Genomic DNA, 21,761 nt, shown 5'->3' on the forward strand with positions numbered 1-21,761 from the left:
GTCTGGGTGGTGCTTACAGCATGTCCGAGACACCTTATGGATCCTTCAGTATATCCTGTCGTGGTCTGATGTATTTGTATGTAAGGAGACATCAGACTTGTCCACAGATCCTCAGCAGTGAAAGCCAGCAATGCCTTAGCTCTCAGTGCTTAAGGAAATAACCATCCTCTGTACACTGATATTAGGTGTGCAAGGACAGTCCAATACTGGAGCCAGGTTTGTGGCGGAGCTGAACAGAGCCAGATGCTTGGTGAAGTGGCTGAGGAGATCATCCGCCTTTTCTGTCCCTTGAGGTGCTTTACCAGATATCATTGCTGGAGCTGCATCTCACCCCTAGAAGTTGACAAAAATGTGCATGGCCATTCAGGGAGATATAATCCAACAACCTAGATTGAAGGCAGCAGCTCCTCTAACCTCTGAGAATTGCTCATCATCCTCACCTGTGAGAAAATCAGCATATTCTACAGTGGGTAAGACGCAAGGTAGCCCAGAAAAAGGTCAGAGAAAGCCCCAGATATTTTCCAATCCCTTCCTTATCTACAGTTGGCCCAGGTTCCTTACGCAAACACCAAGAGATTAGTTAAATGCTCTGTCCAGTACAAACAAAACAAAACTATGTGGTTCAGAGACACAGAATGTCAAAAGACTTGATATTTACCAGGGAAACAGATTTATCTGTAGTAGCTTCCAGAACTTTTTCTTTAATAATTTTGTGCCTTCTAAATCAGCGGTCCCCAACCTTTTTGGCACCAGGGACCGGTTTCGTGGAAGACAGTTTTTCCACGGATGGGGGGTGGGGGGGAGATGGTTCTGACGGTAATGCCAGTGATGGAGAGGGATGGGGAGTGGCAGATGAAGCTTTCCTTGCTTGCCTGCCGCTCACCTCCTGCTGTGTGTGCAGCCCAGTTCCTAACAGGCTGCAGACTGGTACCAGTCCGCGGCCCGGGGGCTGGGGACCCCTGTTCTAAGTGACTTTCTTTATGTTTGTTAATTTAAAAAAAACAATAACTGAAACCAGTAAGCAATGTTTTATTGGACCACAACCACGCCTATTTGTTTATAAAGGAAACAAAACTTCAATCAGCTTATGGTTTACTGTTGGATTCATTGTCAGTGTGAGCTATGTGTCACTGACATGGTCATGGCCCAGTGCCCTGGAGTGTTTCTTGGCATTGCCAAACAGCCATTTCCCACTGGACTCACTTGGTCCTATTTCCTACTTCTGATACAAATCATCCCCAATTACTGCCTCAATTGAATGGAGTATTTGAGCTGTTCAAGACAATTTGACTATATCTAGAGCCAAAAGCAAAGAACCTAGTGTCTTTGACTCATCTCCAAATTTTGAAGTCCAATAATAAAAGATAACTCTGTGATTAAAGGGTTTATTATAGGTTAAGTTTAGTGCAATACATAATGCACTAAAGTTCTGTGCTCCCACTTCTCCCAGGCTATAAAGAGCTGTTGCTGTACATTCTTTGAAGAGATTTATTTTAATACTATACAGAGAAGCAAGGACTACAAGAGCTAGAAAGGACCTTAGAGGTCATATTGTCCTCATTCACATTGCATTTTATTTGCGTTTTACAGTTGATGAAACTGAGGCTCAGAGAGGTAAAGTTATATTTTCCAGACTCTATAACAGGCTGGTAGAGGAGCCAGAGCTGGAATCCAGTTCTTCTGACCCAGTGGTTTTAAACTTTACTATGTTTACTATAGGATAATTAAATGATACTATTTAACAACATAACCTTCAAGTACAATAATTCATAAATTTCAGAAGAAACATACCAGAGAATCTGTATCAGAAGGGGCCTTCAGAAGCATCCAGTCCCACTTCATAGTATGTCAGGAGTCCCATTAGAGTTCACAGGTAGAGGATATTAGAGTAATGCAGCTGCTGTAACAAAAGAACCCACAGTCATTTAACAATACATGTGTTCCTGATTGGTGGCAGCTTCCACATGGTGACTCAGGAACCCAGGCTCCTTTTATCTTGTGGCCTCCTCTTGCCAGGGTTTTCATGCCCTTTGCATGCAGGAGGAGGAAGGGGAAAGAACAAATGGAGAAAGCTTCTTAATCTTGGTCTTGAGAGAATGTACCTCAATAGTTCTCAGTGAGAACTATTCACATGTCCCCATCTAGTTGCAAGAGAAGCTGGGAAATGTAGTCATGGCTAGACAGATGTCTCTGTAGACTGTGGAAGAAAGAGTCATCTCTGACTTAGGCACCTCCCTTCAGCCAAATGCAAGCCCCTGGGGCAGAGCGCAGGTGTGAGCCATTAGCAGCCAACACTGACACACCAGCCTGTAAAGGGGATTTAGGAAGGCACCCGTTGCATCTGCTACAGTCTACACTTTGGACCACTCAGAGCCACTTGTTTCTCATGGTAATGTCACTCCATCTGGTCGCAGGTCCTCCAACATTCTGGTTGGTGCAATTTCTGGTATTTAGAAGAGAAGAGTTACTGGAACAAACTACAACTCTGACTATTGCAGGTGGTCCTCAGGTTATGATAAATACAACCATGGATTCTTGTTCTTTCCCAGCATGAAGGGTGTCTGATAAAGCCGGCTGGTTTTCTCAAGAGGCTGGGCTGTCTGGGGCACTCGGCATTGCTCTTCATTACTGGTGGTTGGATATGCAGCAGCAGCAGCAGTCCTAGATCAGCTTTGTGGAGCGGGAGCCCCTGCTGGTGAACTCATGCATAACCCCCATCGATGGCTGTTCTGTTCATAAGCCAACTGTGGAAGGGCGGGTGTGGCTGAGGATAGAAGCTGGCTGACGTCTGCTGGGTGACTCTTCCCGCGCCTTGGTTGGCTAGTGCCTCACCTGCAGCCGACACTCCCTGGCGGACATTAACCGGTGCTTCTTGCCCACTCCCATTGATCCACTCCCAAGCTCTCTCCAGACTTGCTCTATGATCTTCCAGTCTTGCTCTTTCCCAGCCGCTGACTGACCAGCCAGGCCATTTGCTAGTGCCCATGAATCTGTGAATAACTTTTCTGGGGGCCCGTTTTCTCTCCACACAAAGTAGATAACCAGGAGAACCATCTGAAACTCTACCCACTGAGATAATTTTCCTCCACCACCGTCTTTCAGCACAAGTGGGCTGTAGCATACTAGTAGTCTCTTTTCAACGTGTGTTTATATACCAAGAAGAAGATTTTTCCTCCTCTATCAGCTGCTCCTAGGAAAACTTTAAGAGGCTACAGCTATGAGCTGAAGGAAAAGTGTTTATGTAAGAGAAATGGAAGTAGTAGTTGTTCTGATCTACTTGTTTGCATAGCTTTATTATGCTTTGGGGATCTGCTTGAGCCCAGTTTCAGATGTACTGTTTCCAGCTTATGACGGATGCTGCTGGTGTACCCAATCTTATGACTTGGTAGGTCTGAGCAAACCCAGCTTGTGGTGAGCAGCTCTAGTTTCATAGTCATTTGATGTCTCATAATCAGATAAGTCTCTTCCAGGTTCCAATAGTGTGTCAGAAGCTGTTTTGTGAATGGTGTATAGTTCTCTCCTACAAGTAACAAGGCCTTGCCCAAGAACCCTAGAGATCTGCCCTGCAATTCTCATATTGGGGCTTCCCAAGTATTTCACACAGCATCTTTATCTACCAGAGATACATCGAATACCCTAGAATCTTTGGGTTCATATGGCCCGAGAGGCAGTGCTTAGATCCACTACAGAGCCCTTTTCTACTCTGAGTCCCACTTAAACTGGTAAACTTCCTCATCACCCACTAAATAGCTTGGAGCAGTGTTCCCAAATGTCATAAATACTGTCTCCAAAATGCCTACCATGCTCTGTGCTTTTTTCTTGGTGGCAGGAGTCACAAGGTGCAGTGACTTGTCCTTTACCAGAGAGGAGATGTCCTAGGATGTACCAGAACACTGTGCCCTTAGAAACCTTGCCAATGTGGCAGCCTCCTTTATTTTTTTTAGGATTTTTTTTCCACCTTCTGAAGTGTACTTCAGCATCCCAGAGCACTTGCCATTTCCTTCTTATCAGGTTCACTTAACATCATGCTATCGATATAGTTGACCGATGTAAAATTCTGTGGAATGTCCACATGATCCAGATCCCTTAGGACTACATTATGACAGTGAGTAGGAGAGTTAAAGTAGCCCTAAGGCAAAGTTGTGACTGTATATACTATTATCCATTCCTTGTGAATGCAAACTTTTACTGATTCACCTTTCTGATGGGTATAGAAAAGGATATAGATGTCAGTTAGGGCTTTACACCACATACCAAAGTCTATGTTAATCTGTTCTAATAAAGGTACCACATTCAATGAAGTGGCATCAATTGGGGTTATTTGGTTGAGTTTCAGGTAGTCCATGTCATCTGCCACAATTAATTTGGTTTTTGAAGAGGTCAAGCTATTGAATCAAATGGGGGTATATGGGAACCATTATTTCTGTATCCCTGAAGTCCTTAATGATGGTACTAATGTTTACCATTCCACCTAGGATATAATATTATTTTTACATTATTGCTGTTCGTTTTTTTTCATTTTTAACTTTTTGTTTTGAAATAACTACAGACTCCCAAGAAGTGGCAAAAATAGTCCAAGCATTCCTGTGTACCAAGCTTTCCCCTGTTTTCCTGATACATGTTAAATACCAGAGCCATTGCACAATTTAATGCAGCTTCTTCTACCTATATTTTGTCCTAGTTCTCTGCAGGTGAAAATCTTAGCAACTGCACCCCTACAGCAAGTCAAGCACTAACAATAGTTCACTCACTACCAATGACAGGGTTCTCATTGCCATCTAGTGGATGAGTTATCCAATGCCAAATCTAGATCCAGTTGGCTTCCTAGGACCACTTCTCTCACCAGCTGTCTTTCTTGTGAACAGAACCTAAGATGGGAATTCCCACTTAAGTGATCTTAAGGAGAAACCTATTAGGTGAAAAAAGTAGGGGACAGCAGGGGATGAAGTTCAGCAAAGATATGGCTTTAGAAGTCTAGTCTCAGCCTGATCCCATGGGAAGCCCTGAATCGCGAATTGCACCACAGAAGTTGTGCCACCCAGAGGTGAGGAGGCTGCTACATCCTTTCATCACTTAGCCTTTGTCCACCGCCCTCCCCTGGGTGGGGGACATAACTTACCGCCATTATCTCCGGGACCACTGCCGGGGAGGAGGCTCCTGCCGGCCAAGGGCAATTCCCCATAAAAGGACAAAGGCCTGAGTCATGAGCAGCCAACACCCACAGCATCTGGGGGATGAATGCACAGCCTGTGAAGAGGCATATGGGCAGGGCCCCCAACAGCATCTGCTATCCCTCCCTGAGGAGAGGATACCGTTTAAAAACTGAATGATGGGGCTTCCCTGGTGGTGCAGTGGTTAAGAATCCGCCTGCCAATGCAGGGGACACGGCTTCGAGCCCTGGTCCGGGAAGATCCCACATGCCACAGAGCAGCTAAACCCATGTGCCACAACTACTGAGCCTGCGCTCTAGAGCCCGCGAACAAAACCTACTGCAGCCTGCACGCCTAGAGCCCATGCTCCGCAACAAGAGAAGCTACCGCAATGTAGAAGGCCGTGCACCGCAACAAAGAGTAGCCCCCGCTCGCCGCAACTAGGGAGAAGCCCACGCGCAGCAACGAAGGCCCAACGCAGCCAAAAATAAATACATAAAATAAATAAATTTATTTAAAAAAACAAACAAACCTGAAATGATGAGAAGGAGGCAGCCACGGGAAAATCTTGGGAGGAACACTGCAGGTAGTTCTGAGATGGGGACTAACTTAGCATGTTTGAAGTGCAGAAGGAAGGCCATTGCCAGGGGAATGGGGTGAAGGAGGAGAGGAAGGGAGAAACTGAGCTTGTGAATCTGACAGAGCAGCACGACACAGGCAGCAGCTGGCTTTTACTCTGACTACCGCTTCCTCAAGACACTTTACATCTTCAAAGCATGTTAATGTTGTTTTTGCACTGAGAAAATTTGAGTTGGTGGCATGATTAGAAATGTTATTCCTTACTACTTAGTCATAAAAAAGAATGAAATGCCATTTTCAGCAATATGGATGGACCTAGAGATTATCATACTAAGCAAAGTCAGGAAAAGAAAGGCAAATACCATATGATATCACTTATATGTGGAATCTAAAGTATGACACAAATGAGCTTATTTACAAAACAGAAACAGACTCACAGACATAGAGAACAGACTTGTGGTTGCCAAGGAGGAGTGGGGAGGGAGAGGGATGGATTGGGAGTTTGGGATTAGCAGATGCAAACTATTGTGTAGAGGATGGATAAACAACAAGGCCCTACTATATAGCACAGGGAACTGTATTCAATATCCTGTGATAAACCATAATGGCAAAGAATATGAAAAAGGATGTGTATATATGTATAACTGAATCACTTTGCTGTATAGCAGAAATTAACACAACATTGTAAATCAACTATACTTCAATAAAATAAAATTTTTAAAAAATGTCATTCCGGCTTTCGTTAAAAATATACAGCCCCACATCAGCTCATAGCTCATTCCGAATGTATCAGATCTCAGATATGAATGTATGAGCTTTTAGATATTACTGCTTTCGTGAATTTTTATAAGTTAACAAAGCAGGTCCAGTCTTGACCTCGGGTGTCTTATTTAACCCTTCCTAATTAGGCTATACTGAAATGAACTATCTTTGAAAGGGAAAACAGATTAGTCACACTACATGGCTTTCTTAAAATACTTCACCATAAAAAAAACACTGCACCTCTTGCTACGTCTATACCACACATTGATTTTTCCCCCTCTACATTATCATCTGTCTTTCTAGTAGAAAGTGTTTTATAACTTTTCTTAGAGGTTAAAATGTCTCTAATAGGGAATTCCCTGGCTGTCCAGTGGTTAGGACTCTGCCCTTTCACTGCCGAGGGCCGGGGTTCAATCCCTGGTCAGGGAACTAAGATCCCACAAGCAGCCTCGGCCAAAAAAAAAAAAAAAAAGGCTCTGTAGTGCCTTACTGACCTCATTTATAAAGGTAACTTACCAAGTGCAACTAAACTCCTCTCCAGGATAGGTTGACCTTATTTCCATGTGCTCAAGCCTTGCTTGTGTGCTTCATTCACCCCAATATAAACTGTCTCGTGGGAGCCCCCTATTCCCCATCCACATATCTTTGATCCTAATCGGGGCTTCTCACCTGGGTTTATTTTCAAACAAGTTTATTTAACGCTTAATCTCCAATCCATCCTTTGAAGTGTTGCCAGATTAATTTTTCTCAAACTCTGTCATGATCATTAACATAACTCTCTATAGTAATCTATTTCAATCACTAATTTGAGGATTGAAAGTCCTCGATAAGCTGGATCCCTTTTCCTAAGATTACCTTCTTTTATTTCCCACCAGGAAACTTTTCTCTGCCCAGGATATTCTCACCATTCTGTAACTGCAGTGGCTTTTCCCTTCCTCATTGCCTCTATTTATGCTTTTCCCATGTGTAGAAAGTCCTTTCTAGTTCTCATTGGCTCACATCGTACCCGTCGCTCAAATCTGCATCCTCCTGGAAACCACCCTAACTTTGTTGACTCTCTAAAGCTTAGCTCTCTTCTAGAAGGTAGCATCAGTCGAGGATTGATCATCTAGTAATCACTTAGGATAAAATGCACCTGCGATTGCTTGAGAAAACTGTGATGCAAACATGACTTTTGTCTTCCAATACCTGGATGACAATGAACCTTGCTGTACCTTCAAAGTATTCTCTTAAATCTCCAGGAAGATCAAAGGATGAACAAGTTACTTTTCCTGATCAAATTAAAAACAGAGTTGTCACAGCTCATTGCTGGGGGAATTAAGTCCGTCTGCCCCGTTTGACTCCACTGAAAGAGGACTCTTGGAAATTAGGGCTCGCTGTCCCCTGGACTTCACCCCATGTGCCTTTTTCCTTTGCTGATTTTGCTCTGTATCTGTAACTGGGCAGGACCCTAGGGGGCCCTCCCAGAACAGAACCTGCCCACCCCTGCATGTCCCCTGCCTGCCTCTTGTCTGTAGAAAAACTTTAGCCTCTTAGGCCTTCCCAAAATTCCAAAGAGTAAATTTAACCAGAGAAGTGAGAAAATGCAGAAAGAAAGGAAAAGAGTCAAGCAAGACAAAACAATAATAGTTTAGCCATTAAACCAAAGTCAAGGGCTATAGATAATATTCTGAGCCATGTCCTTTGAGCTGTTTTGCAGACCCTGAAACCTCCACCAGGTGGAAGAAGTTAACTGTGTGCTGCCCACAAGCATGTAGAATCCAGACTTGTTGGAACCAGAATGTTGATGTTGACTCCCTGTTACCTCACCATGAAACAATCAGAAGAATGTCCATGAGCTGATCACACACCCCAGGACTCCAGCCCTCACCCTGTCTTTAAAAACCTTTCCCTGAAAACCTTCAAGGAGTTTGGGCCTTTTAAACACCAACTGCCTGAACTCCTTGGTTGGTCTGCAATAAACGCTGCACTTTCCTTCACCACGACCCAGTGTCAGTAGATTGGCCTGTCAGTAGGTTGGCCGGCAAGTGGACCCAAGTTTGGTCTGGTAACATACCCATTTGTTTTAATAAATCATAGCCATGTGTATGACTACATGCTGAGTCTTGCGTGTCCTCCTAGTGAATTATTGAAACTGGAAGTGGTCTTCGGGACCTCTAACACACAAGGCAAATGACCTTCAATGAGTGAATGAATAAACAAATTGTGGGGACTTCCCTGGTGGTGCAGTGGTTAAGAATCCACCTGACAACGCAGGGGACACAGGTTCGATCCCTGGTCCAGGAAGATCCCACATGCCGTGGAGCAACTAAGCCCATGTGTCAAAACTACTGAACCTGCACTCTAGAGCCTGTGAGCCACAACTACTGAGCACGTGTGCCACAACTACTGAAGCCCAGGCGCCTAGAGCCTGTGCTCCCAACAAGAGAAGCCACCGCAATGAGAAGCCCATGCACTGCTATGAAGAGTAGCCCCCGCTCGCCTCAACTAAAGAAAGCCCCTGCGCAGCAACGAAGACCCAATGCAGCCAATAAATAAATAAATAAATAAATAAATAAAAATAAATAAATTGTAGTACATTCATACAATGAAATACTATTCAGCAATAAAAAGGAACAGCCTGAACTGATGAAATAGCAGCAGCACCAAAGCAGCTTATAGGTAGTGAAAACCATTTACCTGTGATCCAAATTCTTTAATCTGTATCAGCTATGGGGGCTGTGGCTTTGATTACCTTTGGACAAACTATAATGTTTAAGGAAGTTCTACATATGCTTCTTGCATAGCAGCACCTCCTAGACATGTTGACAGTACTTAGAGTGTGGTCCACACATAAGCCTCACCTGGAAGCTTGCTAAAAATGCAAATCTGGGGGCCCCATCTCAGAACCGTAAGAAATGTGGTGCAAGGAGGAGAGTAGCTCTTCACGGGCAATGAAAGAGGGGACAGCTCTTAAAGGTACTACCATCTACCTACAAGGAACAGGTATGATTGAATGGCTTTGGGGGGGAGGGGAAAGGGGAGCAGACGGGATCTAATGTGATTTCTGAGACCCAGAGAACCCAGAACACAGGACGTTATTAGGTGATGGTATTTACCAACGTTAGATAACTTGTAGAAATAGTTAAGTCAGGAGAAAACAGTAGGCCTGAAAAGAAGAAGAGTGGGGAAGATGAGGAGCTCATCTGATGAATGTGAGGCTCCTGGTGAGACAATTATTTGAAAGATGCAGCTTGGAATAGAAATTCTAGCCTAGCCCCTAAAAGAAATTAGAGATAGGAATTTTTGGTTTTTTTCTTAGTGGTGCTATTTGAAGCAAAGACGGTTGATGAAAAGCATTCCTCTTCCCATTTGAGGGGATTTCCTATTTCCTGCTATTCCTATATTCTTCCTCTCGGGAAAAAGCTACTTTGCAACTGAGTTAGCCATGGTATGGCTAAAATTTAACTCCTAACCCAATCCATATGTCTATCCACAGGCCTAATAAGAATCCAAACATCGTTATTTAGTGTCACGCTAAGCGCTTTTATGTTCCCTAACAGACTGTTTACAACTCTATGAATGAGCTATCTGCAGCCTCATTTTCCAGATGACAAACTGAGAGAGAGGAATATGGTGCGTGGAGCTGCTTGAAGCCACACAGTTAGTAGTGAAGTCAGAATTCAAAGCCAGGTCAGCCTACCTGAAGTCCATGCTCTCGGAAGTGCTTTACTGATGGCTTTTAATTTGTCCCTAGAAAAGACATGTTTTCCTGTTTAAATGTGTTCTCCCTTGTTTTCTCTTTTTTAGTTTTCAAATTTTTACATATCAGATGAAATTGCTCTGGGGCTCAGTAAAATGCAAGGCACTGATGAGGGTACCCAAAGGGTTTAAGCTCCCCTTCGTTGATAAAATGCTCTATTTGAAAATTTTGTTAGTTTCAGAGGCACTGAAGAATTTTTACCTTATTAAAAAAATGCAAACCAACAAAACATTTTTAAAAAAAAGAAAAAAAGAAAAAGAAAGCTTTGTCTTTTTTTGAGTGACGCAGCAGAGACCTCTTCTGGTCAAGAAGGAGAAGTCTTAGGCAGAGAACCAACTTGGAAAAGGTTAAGGTGGAGAGAACTGGTACAGGAGAAAATAGGATATGAAATAGGTTTCATAGAAGAGTTGACAGTTATGTTGGATATAAAACTCTGACAGCAGAACAGAGAGGAGTGCTTTCCACACATGCGGAGAAAAATACATGTTTGCTGTAATTTAAAAGATACGAGGATGTAAATAAGAATCATTTATAACTCCACTGTCCAAAACTAATATTGTAAACATTTTGATGCACTGGCTTCCAGCATTGTTTTCTGGTCATATGCATTCTTTTTATTCACACTGGGTACACCCTGACTTTTTCATCTAGTGTTCTATCACACACACTTTGCCACATTCTCCTTTTTTTCATTTTAACAGTTTTTAAGGAAAGTTGTATATAAGATTACTTTATTCTTGCATCTTCTCAATTGTTTCTTTCTTATGTCTGCCCTTTTCCTTTCCTACCTGGAGAGATCTGACTTTATGTTCAAGGATCTTTTTGTGGTCTTTGTCCAGTTTTAGTCTAGTGACAAGCACCTTGCTGGGGAGAATGCCCACATGGACAGTTGTGCCGTTAGCCTCCTCTCGCTGCACTCAGTCAGTATAGGTGACATACTTCTTCCCGTAAGCCTGGGCTACGTTGCCAGTTTGCTGCCCTTTGCAGTGCCCTTGCATAAACTGAACTACCTCATCCTTTTGGATATGCATGGATCGAATACTGTACTTCTGTCTCAGCTCTTTGGAAAGAGGGGGAAGACATAATCTTCCTGTGAATGTGGGAAGGTACACTGACGTGCCTTTTCTGGTTCTTGCTTTGATCAGAAGCCACAAAGGAATTGAACTTCATTTTGGCTGCTGGTACTTCAGCAATGGTCAATGTTTTGGTCACATTCTGAAAAGAAGAAAGATGCTTTCTGACAGCAAGGCTTTTATTGGTACATCACATAAAAGCCAGAGAAGTTTCAGGGAAGACTTTTGTACTGGTCCCCACATTGCTGGGGCCCCAGTCATGCACTGAGATGCACACAGCTTGGGGAGCGTAGTGCTGGCTCCATTCCAGCCGCTGCTCACCTTCTCTGCCAGACTCCCCTGTGTGGGGTACACCTATTCACCTGCTCTTGGTGGCCCCTCAGCCTGCCGGAAGCTAATCAGTAAAGGCCAAATATGATCACCTATATTTTCGGTATGTGAAAAATATATCCACTGGCATTTTTGACCCTAGAAATCCCAGAGATTTCCCAGTCACTGGGACTAACCCACCTGGGCCAAGATGCATCATGATAATCTGCTCTCTTGCAAGGAAATTTACAGTCTTAAACTAAACCACAGTGGAATGGGGAGTTTTCAAAGGAGGAAGCCAAAGGTACAAATTAGAATTTACATTTAAGAGAGTGAAATTAGATGAGGAATAACCTGAAAGAGAATCACTTCCTGGGACGTAACTTAGGGGTCACACAAAATTAGAGAAAATTGAGTAGGACAGAATAATTGATACCATAGGGTGATGCGACTGTCACTGGGCCAGACCTCACAATTAGCACAATTGGATGTGAACAATATACTCAGGTGTTTTCATGAGGCAAGAACCAAGCACTGTACATTGCTCAGTGCAACTCTTTTCTTGAAGATTTTTTTTCAGTTTATTCCTAGAGATGTATAAAGATCCTACTCAAATGAGCTTCTGCAGCTCTAGGCACCCCTTCATAGAGAGCTGAACCCTTCAGGATGTCCTGCAGCATTACTATTCCTTATTGCTATGAAATTGAGCCTCAGGTGTCACCTTGGATTTTAAATTCTAGTTGAGTGGTATAAACACAGAGAAGTATCTCGAATTTTAACTTAAAAATCTTGTTGATAATTATCCCATCACCAGCCAAATTTTCTTTTGTTTTCAATGGAAGAGAAAATAATGGAGAAATACTTGACAGGAACATAGTCCTGTCAATGCTTACTCTTGAGAAGAAGTGGGTTAATTGGCTCAGGTCTATTTTAGAGGCAAAGTTGGGAATTATAGGAAGCAAAAATCTTCAATTTATCCTAAATAGCTTTTAGAAATTCAGAACTGCTTTTTTTTTTTTCTTTTCTTAAATTAGATGTATAAATTGTCCTCCTGGCAATTTCTCAAGTTTGGACTGAGGTGTGGGTAGAATGACATAATTATATAAATTATATTTCACAGTTTTCTTCTTCACATACCTTTATTTAGGCTCTAGTACTTGTCAGTTGAGGAGACAGATATATTCTTTTTGTTTTGTTTTGTTTTTGTTTTTGTTTTCAATTTATTTGCTTATTTATTTTTGGCTGTGTTGGGTCTTCGTTGCTGCGCACGGCTTTCTCTAGTTGCGGCGAGCGGGGGCTACTCTTCGTTGCGGTGCGTGAGCTTCTCATTGCGGTGGCTTCTCTTGTTGTGGAGCACGGGCTCTAGGCATGCGGGCTTCAGTAGTTGTGGCATGCAGGCTCAGTAGTTGTGGCTCATGGGCTCTAGAGCGCAAGCTCAGTAGTTATGGCACACGGGCTTAGTTGCTCCACGGCATGTGGGATCTTCCCGGACCAGAGATCGAACCTGTGTCCCCTGCATTGGCAGGCGGATTCTTAAGCACTGTGCACCAGGGAAGTTCAAGACAGATATATTCTAGTATCTCTTCTAGTTCCTTGGACTGGGCTTTATGTTCTCTTGAGAACTTGGATCTAAAAGACCACAGGATTCCTTAGAACAATTTTTAAAAGGCTAGAGTTTCACTTCCAGCATGACAATGTGAGGAGCTCTTCAGACTCACTACCAAAAAAAATCAGTAATAATTATAAAAGGACAGCCATTTAAAGTCTCTGGACATGGTCCTGGGTGCATACAGCAAATGAAGAAATATTTATTTAATGAAATCTCCTAAAGCTCAGTGAACCCTGAGGTGTTTGATCCAGGACCCACTTCTCCCCTCTCCCCTCCCAGCTCACCATAGTGGAAACTCTACTGCAGACTGGTGCAGCCAAGGGCACAGGGTTCCTCTCCCCACAGATCCCAGGCAGAGGGCTGTCTTCCCAGGCAGGGCAGGATATCAGCATTTCTCATCCTGACCCCAGCTACCTGTTTCTGAAGCTAAGTTCTATGCAGGTGTGGCCAAAAGGTGGGAGACTCCCTTTTTCTGCTCAGCCCCAATTCATGGGATGGAAGCTCTGCCTTGGGCACAGAGGCTCTGAGAATACTGGGGCCCTAATTCTCCTTGTCCCAGATAATAAGGTGGTGGTTCCACACTGGGAGAGACAAGCTGAGAAGACCTGAAGCTGAAACCAAGCAGGACCCTGCAGAGCATTCCTAGGTACAAAAGCCCCTCTGTGTCTCCCATTTCTTGTTTGTAGAAAAAGGCTTTGGTCTCCTATGCCTTCCCCAAGTTCCAAAGAGCAGGCACAAGCAGTTATTAATTAGGGAAGTGATGGAATGCAGAAACACAGGAAAAGCAGTCAAGAAACAATAGTTCAGCGATAAAACAGAGTCCTAGTTCCTCCTCAAGGGATATATACAACAATCTGACACATATCTTTGAGTTGTTCTGCAGGGACAAAGACTCCCACCTAGGCTGAGGATGGTGACTACATGCTGACCACAAGCATATAGACCCCATACTGGTTGGAACCAGGTTGGTGATTAAGAATCCTGAAACACCACCCTGTTAAGTACCACCAACCAATCAGAAGAAAGTCATACCCAGTGCAACCCTCACCCTGAATGTTGCCTTTAAAAACCTTTCCCTGAAAGCCATCAGGGAGTTTGGCTCTTTTGAGCATGAGCTGCCCATTCTCCTTGCTTGGTGCCTACAATAAATGCTGTATTTTCCTTCACCACAACCCAGTGTCAGTAAATTGTCAAGTGGACCCAATTTCTGTTCAGTATCACTTAAATTGTCTTCCTTAATAATTTACTTTATTTATGTTTTCTTTACTGATTTTTAAGTTGATATTAGATGGACAGCTCTATCTTTTTGTAATAGTTTCCTTGGTGCTGTTATCAGATATGAACACTTGGCTGAATGAAGCATAGCTTAGACCCACTATGGTCTTTTTTAAAAAAAAAATTCTGGTAAAATATATATGACATAAAATTAATGATTTTTACCCTTTTTGAGTGTACAATTCAGTGGCATTAAATACATTCACCCTGTTGTGTAACCATCCATCTACAGAACTTTTCATGTCAACTGAAACTCTGTACCCTTTAAATGATAACTCCCCATTCTCCCCTCCTCAGTAGCCCTTGGTAACTAACTACCATTCTATTTTCTTTCTCTAAGAATTTGACTATTCTAGTTATTTCGTATAAGTGAAATCACACAATATTTGTCTTTTTATGTCTGATTTATTCACTTAGCCTGTTGTCAGGGTTCCCCATGTTAGAACATGTATCAGAACTTCATTTCATTTTATGGCTGACTAATAATCCATTCCATTACATTCATATACCATGTTTTGTTTATCTGTAGGAAACAAAATTTGCCACCCTAAAACGTCTCTGGCATGTGGATTATTTCAAGCTGAAAACAATCAAGGCCCAAAAGACTCAGGAAGAACTTTTGACCTTGCCCCTAAGTACCTAAAGGAATTTAGATAGAGGGCCTATTACAGGAATAGAGCTATCACCAGAGATGTCTGCAAAGAACATGAGCTAGATGTGGTGGGGGAAACTCTTAGAGATCACAGGCCACCCTGTGTCCCACTGCCTCTGCAGGCCCAGAGAAATATTTAGCAAACGTTTGCTTTTCCATCTCCATGTCAATTGCCTTCCTCCCTTTGAAGTCCCAAATCACTATTCCCAAATCCTCTTCTGTCTTTAGCTGAAGACGGTATTTAAAGTGAGGGTTTCAGGGACTTCCCTGATGGTTCAGTGGTTGGGAATCCGCCTGCCAATGCAAGGGAGACGTGTTTGAGCCCTGGTCCAGGAAGATCCCACGTGCCACAGAGCAACTAAGCCCGTGCGCCACAACTATTGAACCTGTGCTCTAGAGCCCGCGAGCCACAACTACTGAGCCTGTGTGTCACAACTACTGAGCTCGTGCGCCTAGAGCCCTTGCTCCGCAACAAGAGAAGCCACTGCAATGAGAAGCCCGCGCACTGCAACAAAGAGTAGCCCCTGCTCACCACAACTAGAGAAAAGCCCACGCACAGCAAGGAAGACCCAACGCAGCCATAAATAAATAAATAAAATTTAAAAACAAAGTGAGGGTTTCAGTCATTTTGGTGAGTTACTCAGTTTTCCTGGACCTCTCCCATGTATACATGTTGTTTAACTTTTGTTTGACTTTCTCCTGTTAATCTGTCTCATGTCAATTCAATTTTTAAGCCAGTAAGAAGAACCTAGAAGGGTAGAGGAAAATTTCTTCCTCCCCAACAATCCATTCATCTGTTGATGGACATTTGACTTGTTTCCACCTTTTGGCTATTATAAATAATGCTGCTATGAACATTGGTGTACAAATATCTGTTAAAATCCCTGTTTTCAATTCCTCTGGGCATATACCTAGAAGTGAAATTGCTGGATCATAAGGTAATTCTGAGTGTAATTGTTTGAGAAACCACCATACTGTCTTCCACAGTGGTGTATCATTTTTGCATACACTGATTATTATGTCTTAAGTTATGTGAATCAATCCTTCACTATAGGAAATTGATACTTGGATACACTGAACCAATATGGAAACGTATGTCTCAGCTAAAATTGTATGATGTATCACAGAGTTGTCTACCGAACACTTCTAATAACTGCTGATTAGCTGCCGGTCTCTGTAGCCTTAGGGGTGTGTGTTGGTGCAGTGGAGCAGAAGGAAGGGTGTTGGAGCAGTTAGAAAAGAAGCAAAAATAATCCCACATCCTGCAACTCTATTTCAGTTTGGCTTTCTTGACACTGAGTTTTGGAGGGGATGAATAATAAGGGTGGAATGAGAAGGAGAGAAAGGTAGAGGAGTGTGGTGAGGTTAGATGGTAGGACTGGATCCGTCTGCTGTTTCTTAACTACTTGGTGTGAAATTAATTTCAGTGAGACAGTTTTCCTTGTTCCCCCACGTCATCTCAGATATTCTCAGAGCCTATTTTCTTTCTAAGCTATTATAATATAAAAAAGTATGCAGTTGACTTATAGCCTTTGAACAAATTGAACCTATAGGCAAAATACAAATGTACAAGGACTTAAACATTATGGGAGAGAGAGAGAGAGGGAGAGACTGAAATACTTTATCATTTTATTCTTCTTTCATCAGACCAGTCGCCTCCTGAAGCCATGGGAAATCACAGTGCTTTGGTACCTGGAGAGAGGTGAATGCAGAGGCATATCTGCAATTTTTATTTCTGGTGGGCCTTTCTTCAAGACAACTTTACGATCTTCCCCATGGCAAAGCCTTTCACTGTGATTCAAAAACAGAGAGTCTTCCAAAGGGCCGGCATGGATCCCACATGCTTCTGCATGCTAAAAGAAAAAAAAAATCTGCTGTATATCACACCAAAAATCACTTTATTAGGGACTTCCCTGGTGGCACAGTGGTTAAGAATCCGCCTGCCAATGCAGGGGACATGGGTTCAATCCCTGGTCCAGTAAGATCCCACATGCTGCAGAGCAACTGGACTTGTGCACCACAACTACTGAGCCTGTGCTCTAGAGCCCGTGAGCCACAACTACTGAGCCCGCGTGCCACAACTGCTGAGGCCTGCGCTCTTAGAGCCCGTGCTCCGCAACAAGAGGAGCCACCGCAATGAGAAGCCCGCGCACCGCAGCAAAGAGTGGCCCCCACTCGCTTGCTGCAACTGGAGAGGGCCCTTGTGCGACAACGAGGACCCAACGCAGAGAAAAATAAATTAATTAATTAATTTTTTAAAAAAAACCACTTTATTAGATTAAGATGGAAGTTGCCCAATAGTTTTCCTAACTGTTCCTGTTGAGAAGGAAGGTGTAGTGGGCAGAGCAATATCCCTTTTTTAAAAGCAGTGCTCTCTCACTGGTGTCTTCCGACCAACAGGAAGAGCCAGTGGTGTGGGCTGCAGACTATAAACTTGGAGTCAGATCACTGACTTTTAGCTTCACTACTTTTGTGTTCTTGTACAAGTCATTTACCTACCGTGAGACTCAGTTTCCTCAAACATAAAATGGGAATTACTAAAGGATTCTTTGAGTGTTGAATAAAATATTCTATGTGAATGAAAAAACTTTCGCCAACTACTAAGTGAAATAGCTATACAGTATGCGGCTGCTGTTGCACCTGCGCTGCATAGATAACAGCTACTTAAGATTATCTTAGTTGTACATCTATTTCTGACTCTTTTTTACTGCTGAACAGCAGTCTGGCCTGGTCTTGGGGTGCTGCTCCCTCTCTCCTATGCTGTGTTCTCGTTTTTATGTTGTTAAAGAGCTATATCATCTCCTATAGGAAAAATGGTAAAATGAAAAGAAAGCATAGCTAGCATTTATTCAGTGCACATTCACTTCATTGTAATTCTCATTTAATTTTCACTTTTACTCTGTAAGGTAGAATATTCCATGCACCAGTCGCTAATTATGTTTTTTAAATTGTTAGGAACACTGTCAACTAAATTACAGAAGTGAAATAACAATGAAAAAATTATGCTGACTTATAGCTCTAAAGAGTAAGGGCAAGACTAACGGAAGTGTTTTGATGCATTCAAAACAGTTCTTCATTATTGACTTCAACTCAAAGTTTATACCCTATAGTTCTAGTAAATGAAAAATACAAAGTCAGTACTAATGTTGTCACCATGCTAAAGCTAGTTAGGACATTGAAAATGACTTGATAAGCCACTAAGTTACATGAAATACAGCCCAATATTAAGATATTATAAAGTCTTAATAACCATACAAATTTGATGTTTGTCTGTTATTTCTATTTTTAAATTTTTTTTAGCTTGAGATTTTAATTTTATTTATTTATTTATTTATTTATGGCTGTGTTGGGTCTTCGTCTCTGTGCGAGGGCTTTCTCCAGTTGCGGCAAGTGGGGGCCGCTCTTCATCGCGGTGCGCAGGCCTGTCACTATGGCAGCCTCTCTTGTTGCGGAGCTCAGGCTCCAGACGCGCAGGCTCAGTAATTGTGGCTCATGGGCCTAGTTGCTCTGCGGCATGTGGGATCTTCCCAGACCAGGGCTCGAACCCGTGTCCCCTGCATTAGCAGGCAGATTCTCAACCACTGCACCACCAGGGAAGCCCTAAGTCTGTTATTTGAATCATGATTTCCTTAGTTTTATATTTGTTTTCAAAATATCAGATAAAAATACATATAAAATAATCATCTCAAGGCAAATGGCAGCCTCATTTATTACATTGTATGCATGCATTTTATAAAAAAATAATTGAGCCATATTTTTGATATATTTTATATATCATATAATATTCACACTTTGTAATATCTCTGTCTTCACAAAGTATATTCTTATTCAACATTAATTGCTTATCCTTTAGAAATTTGGAAATTAGTTATATAAACACATTTCTTCCTAGGAATCCTACCATGAAATCTCCTCTTACTGATTCTTACAAAATATTATCATCTCCTTTAAAGAAACAACTTACCTTTTCACAAGTGAATGGTCAATCAATCTGAATTTGGAAAATGTTTTGAAACTATTGACTACTGAATCAGAGCATTGAGTGGGCAAGGAGTCTTATCTGTAAATCTAGCCAAACTGTTCCCATAGCTCTCAACCTGAGCGTGCAGTACAACTGTAAAAATACACGCTCTGTAAAGAACAGACTTGTGGTTGCCAAGGGGGAGGGTGGATGGGGGAGAGCTGGATTGGGAGTTTGGGGTTAGCAGATACAAACTATTATATATAGAACTGATAAACACGGTCCTACCGTATAGCACAGGGAACTATATTCAATTTCCTGTGATAAACCACAATGGAAAAGAATATAAAATATACATATATATATGTATAACTGAATCACTTTGCTGTACAGCAGAAATTAACACATTGTAAATCAACTATACTTCAACTAAAAAAAAATACATGCTCTGTACTGTAGCTTTAATGATAATGGCGCCTACTTCTGATGAACTTCTTAACAGCTGTGAGTTGCCATTATGTAGAGAAAAAGGTAGACACGTATTTATGAAATCTTTTGGTTTATCTACTTTAAGTTTGTAATTGGGTTATTTGAATAGATATTGCTATTTAACTTTTGTTTGCAAGTTTATGTGAAGGTGCATCAAATAGTTTTTGTCAGAATAGAATGGTGGTTGTCATGGCCTGGGAGGAGGAAGAAACGAGACAAAGGGTACAAATTTTCAGTTTTAAGAAGAATAAGTTCTAAGGGTCTAGTGTTCAGCACAGCGACTACAGTTAATAATACGGTATTAAATATTTGAAAGCTGCTGAGAGTAGATCTGAAGCATTCTCACTGCAAGAAAAAAAGAGTCAACAATGTGAAGTGATGAATGTGTTATCTTGATCTTGGTAATCACTCCACAATGTATATCAAAGCATCACGTTGTAACCTTAAATGTACACAATCATATTTGTCTATTATTCCTCAATAAAGCTGAAAAAATGAAAAATAAATTTCAAAGCAGCTTTTGTAGAGTTATGTATGTCTATTCACAGATATATTAAATAGTAAATACCTTCAGATTCACATTCCTGAATTTCATGTTCTGTTTCCAAGGCATTACATAACGTCTTGGGATCATCCCTTGCTTTAATGAAAACCGTGGCAAATGAATCTCACTACACCTGAAGATTAGGAAAGCAAGAAGAAAGGATATCTTGTGAGCTAAATTCAATTATTTTAGCTTCATTTTACGGAATGGAAGCAGTTGTGTTGTGTCTGTGAGGTTTGGACCCTTGCAGTTGCAGGACAGAGCTGTGTCACTGTTTGAGGCTCACCTAGCAGATAACCAACCCATTAAATCCCCGAGTATCACCAAGATCAAGAGTCTGGGCTGGGTATCTGTAGCTCTAACTGCACGCTGTCCTTTACAATTTGCTCATGATGTTCATTTTGGCCTGACTTTAAGGGGGAAGACAGCACACCATGATCTACCTCAGGCCTACTCATTACCTAAAGGAATCACTGGCCAGTCACAAAAACCAGTAACTAATTTAGCTTCTGAATTTAGCACATGCCCTACAGTCAGGTCAGACTTGCTTTCTCTGCACACACATTGTTTTGTTCTGGAACATATAAAGCTTTCTATATAGATGCCAAGGGGAAGCACAGAATTAGCGTCCTCATCTATGTAGCTCCCAGATTGAAAACAAAGAAACAAAAAAACCACCCAAAAACCCAGAACCCTTAAGTCCTCACTTAATAGCAGGCTTATATGAATTCTCATCAGAACAGCTGTTGGTGAGTTTAGGTAAGATAGGACAAGTGTCTTTGCCTGAAGCCATCACTGCCAGTAGTGACAGGAATTCTCATCTAGAACTTCACTAGTCTACTAGTCTAATTATGATGTCATTGCTGCCTCAGATCTAACAATGTTTTGCTAATTTCATAGCAACCCATAGCAGTTACTTTAGCAGTTAATTAAGAGTGTGGCACTTAGAGCTATTTCTGGTGTTTTTAATACACCTTGAGTACATCATCATTCTTATCATGAACACTTAAAAAATAAGGATGCTTGCAGATATATTACAAATTTGACAGATACTAGAAAATATATTGGACTAAAGAATTATTATTCACAAATAATCACTTCAAATTAACACTATTTACCCTTAGCTGATTTTCCTCTTTACATACTGCACGTGGTTGATATGTGTCCCATTTATGTTTCACCATTACTTAGACACACTTTAAGGTGTAAATCAAACTTGCCTAAATCCAAACCAATCCAACCCATTTTACCTCCTAAGATTTGAGTTATATCGCAGAATATTTTAGGTAACAAAACTCATTTTAATAAAGAAAGGTTATGAGTGAGGATGAGCACCTAAATTACTAAGCCAGAGACATGGAGGGTTATTACTGCTAATACTCCTAGGCAGAAGGAGGAAAAATGTTAGGCTGAGCAGGAAGGATGACTGCAATGTACACTGCCTTGGTGAGAGTACTAACTGAATACATATCCGGCAACAGTCTGGAGAGAACTTCCTAGATCTGGATAGTCAGAAAGGTTTAGAGAAGAGTAATGTTAATACACAAAACTTTACAGAACCTTGAAAACTGAAGCATTGGTTTCTACATGTAACATTAGGACGTACTACAATCCAG

General features: G+C 41.9%; 1 protein-coding gene and 1 pseudogene across 2 annotated transcripts in view; both read right to left on the bottom strand.

The window, feature by feature from the left end:
• LOC309658861 (large ribosomal subunit protein uL24 pseudogene) overlaps positions 1-14,208 on the bottom strand; it is a 23,369-nt pseudogene extending 9,161 nt beyond the window's left edge. Inside the window, exon 1 of the transcript XR_014268313.1 lies at positions 1,792-14,208. The product of XR_014268313.1 is annotated as a large ribosomal subunit protein uL24 pseudogene (transcript). The remainder of the gene's footprint in view (positions 1-1,791) is intronic.
• On the bottom strand, positions 14,205-20,950 carry SPMIP10 (sperm microtubule inner protein 10). Its single transcript, XM_082457974.1, has 3 exons — positions 20,853-20,950; positions 20,170-20,278; positions 14,205-17,004 (listed from the first exon to the last, which is right to left on the bottom strand). The coding sequence occupies exons 1-3, from the start codon at positions 20,936-20,938 to the stop codon at positions 16,795-16,797; spliced, it is 405 nt and encodes a 134-aa protein (XP_082314100.1). The 5' UTR covers positions 20,939-20,950; the 3' UTR covers positions 14,205-16,794.
• Positions 20,951-21,761: the final 811 nt, after the last annotated feature.

The sequence above is a fragment of the Balaenoptera physalus genome (genome assembly GCF_965194825.1).
Source record: "Balaenoptera physalus genome assembly, chromosome: 3".
NCBI lineage: Eukaryota > Metazoa > Chordata > Mammalia > Artiodactyla > Balaenopteridae > Balaenoptera > Balaenoptera physalus.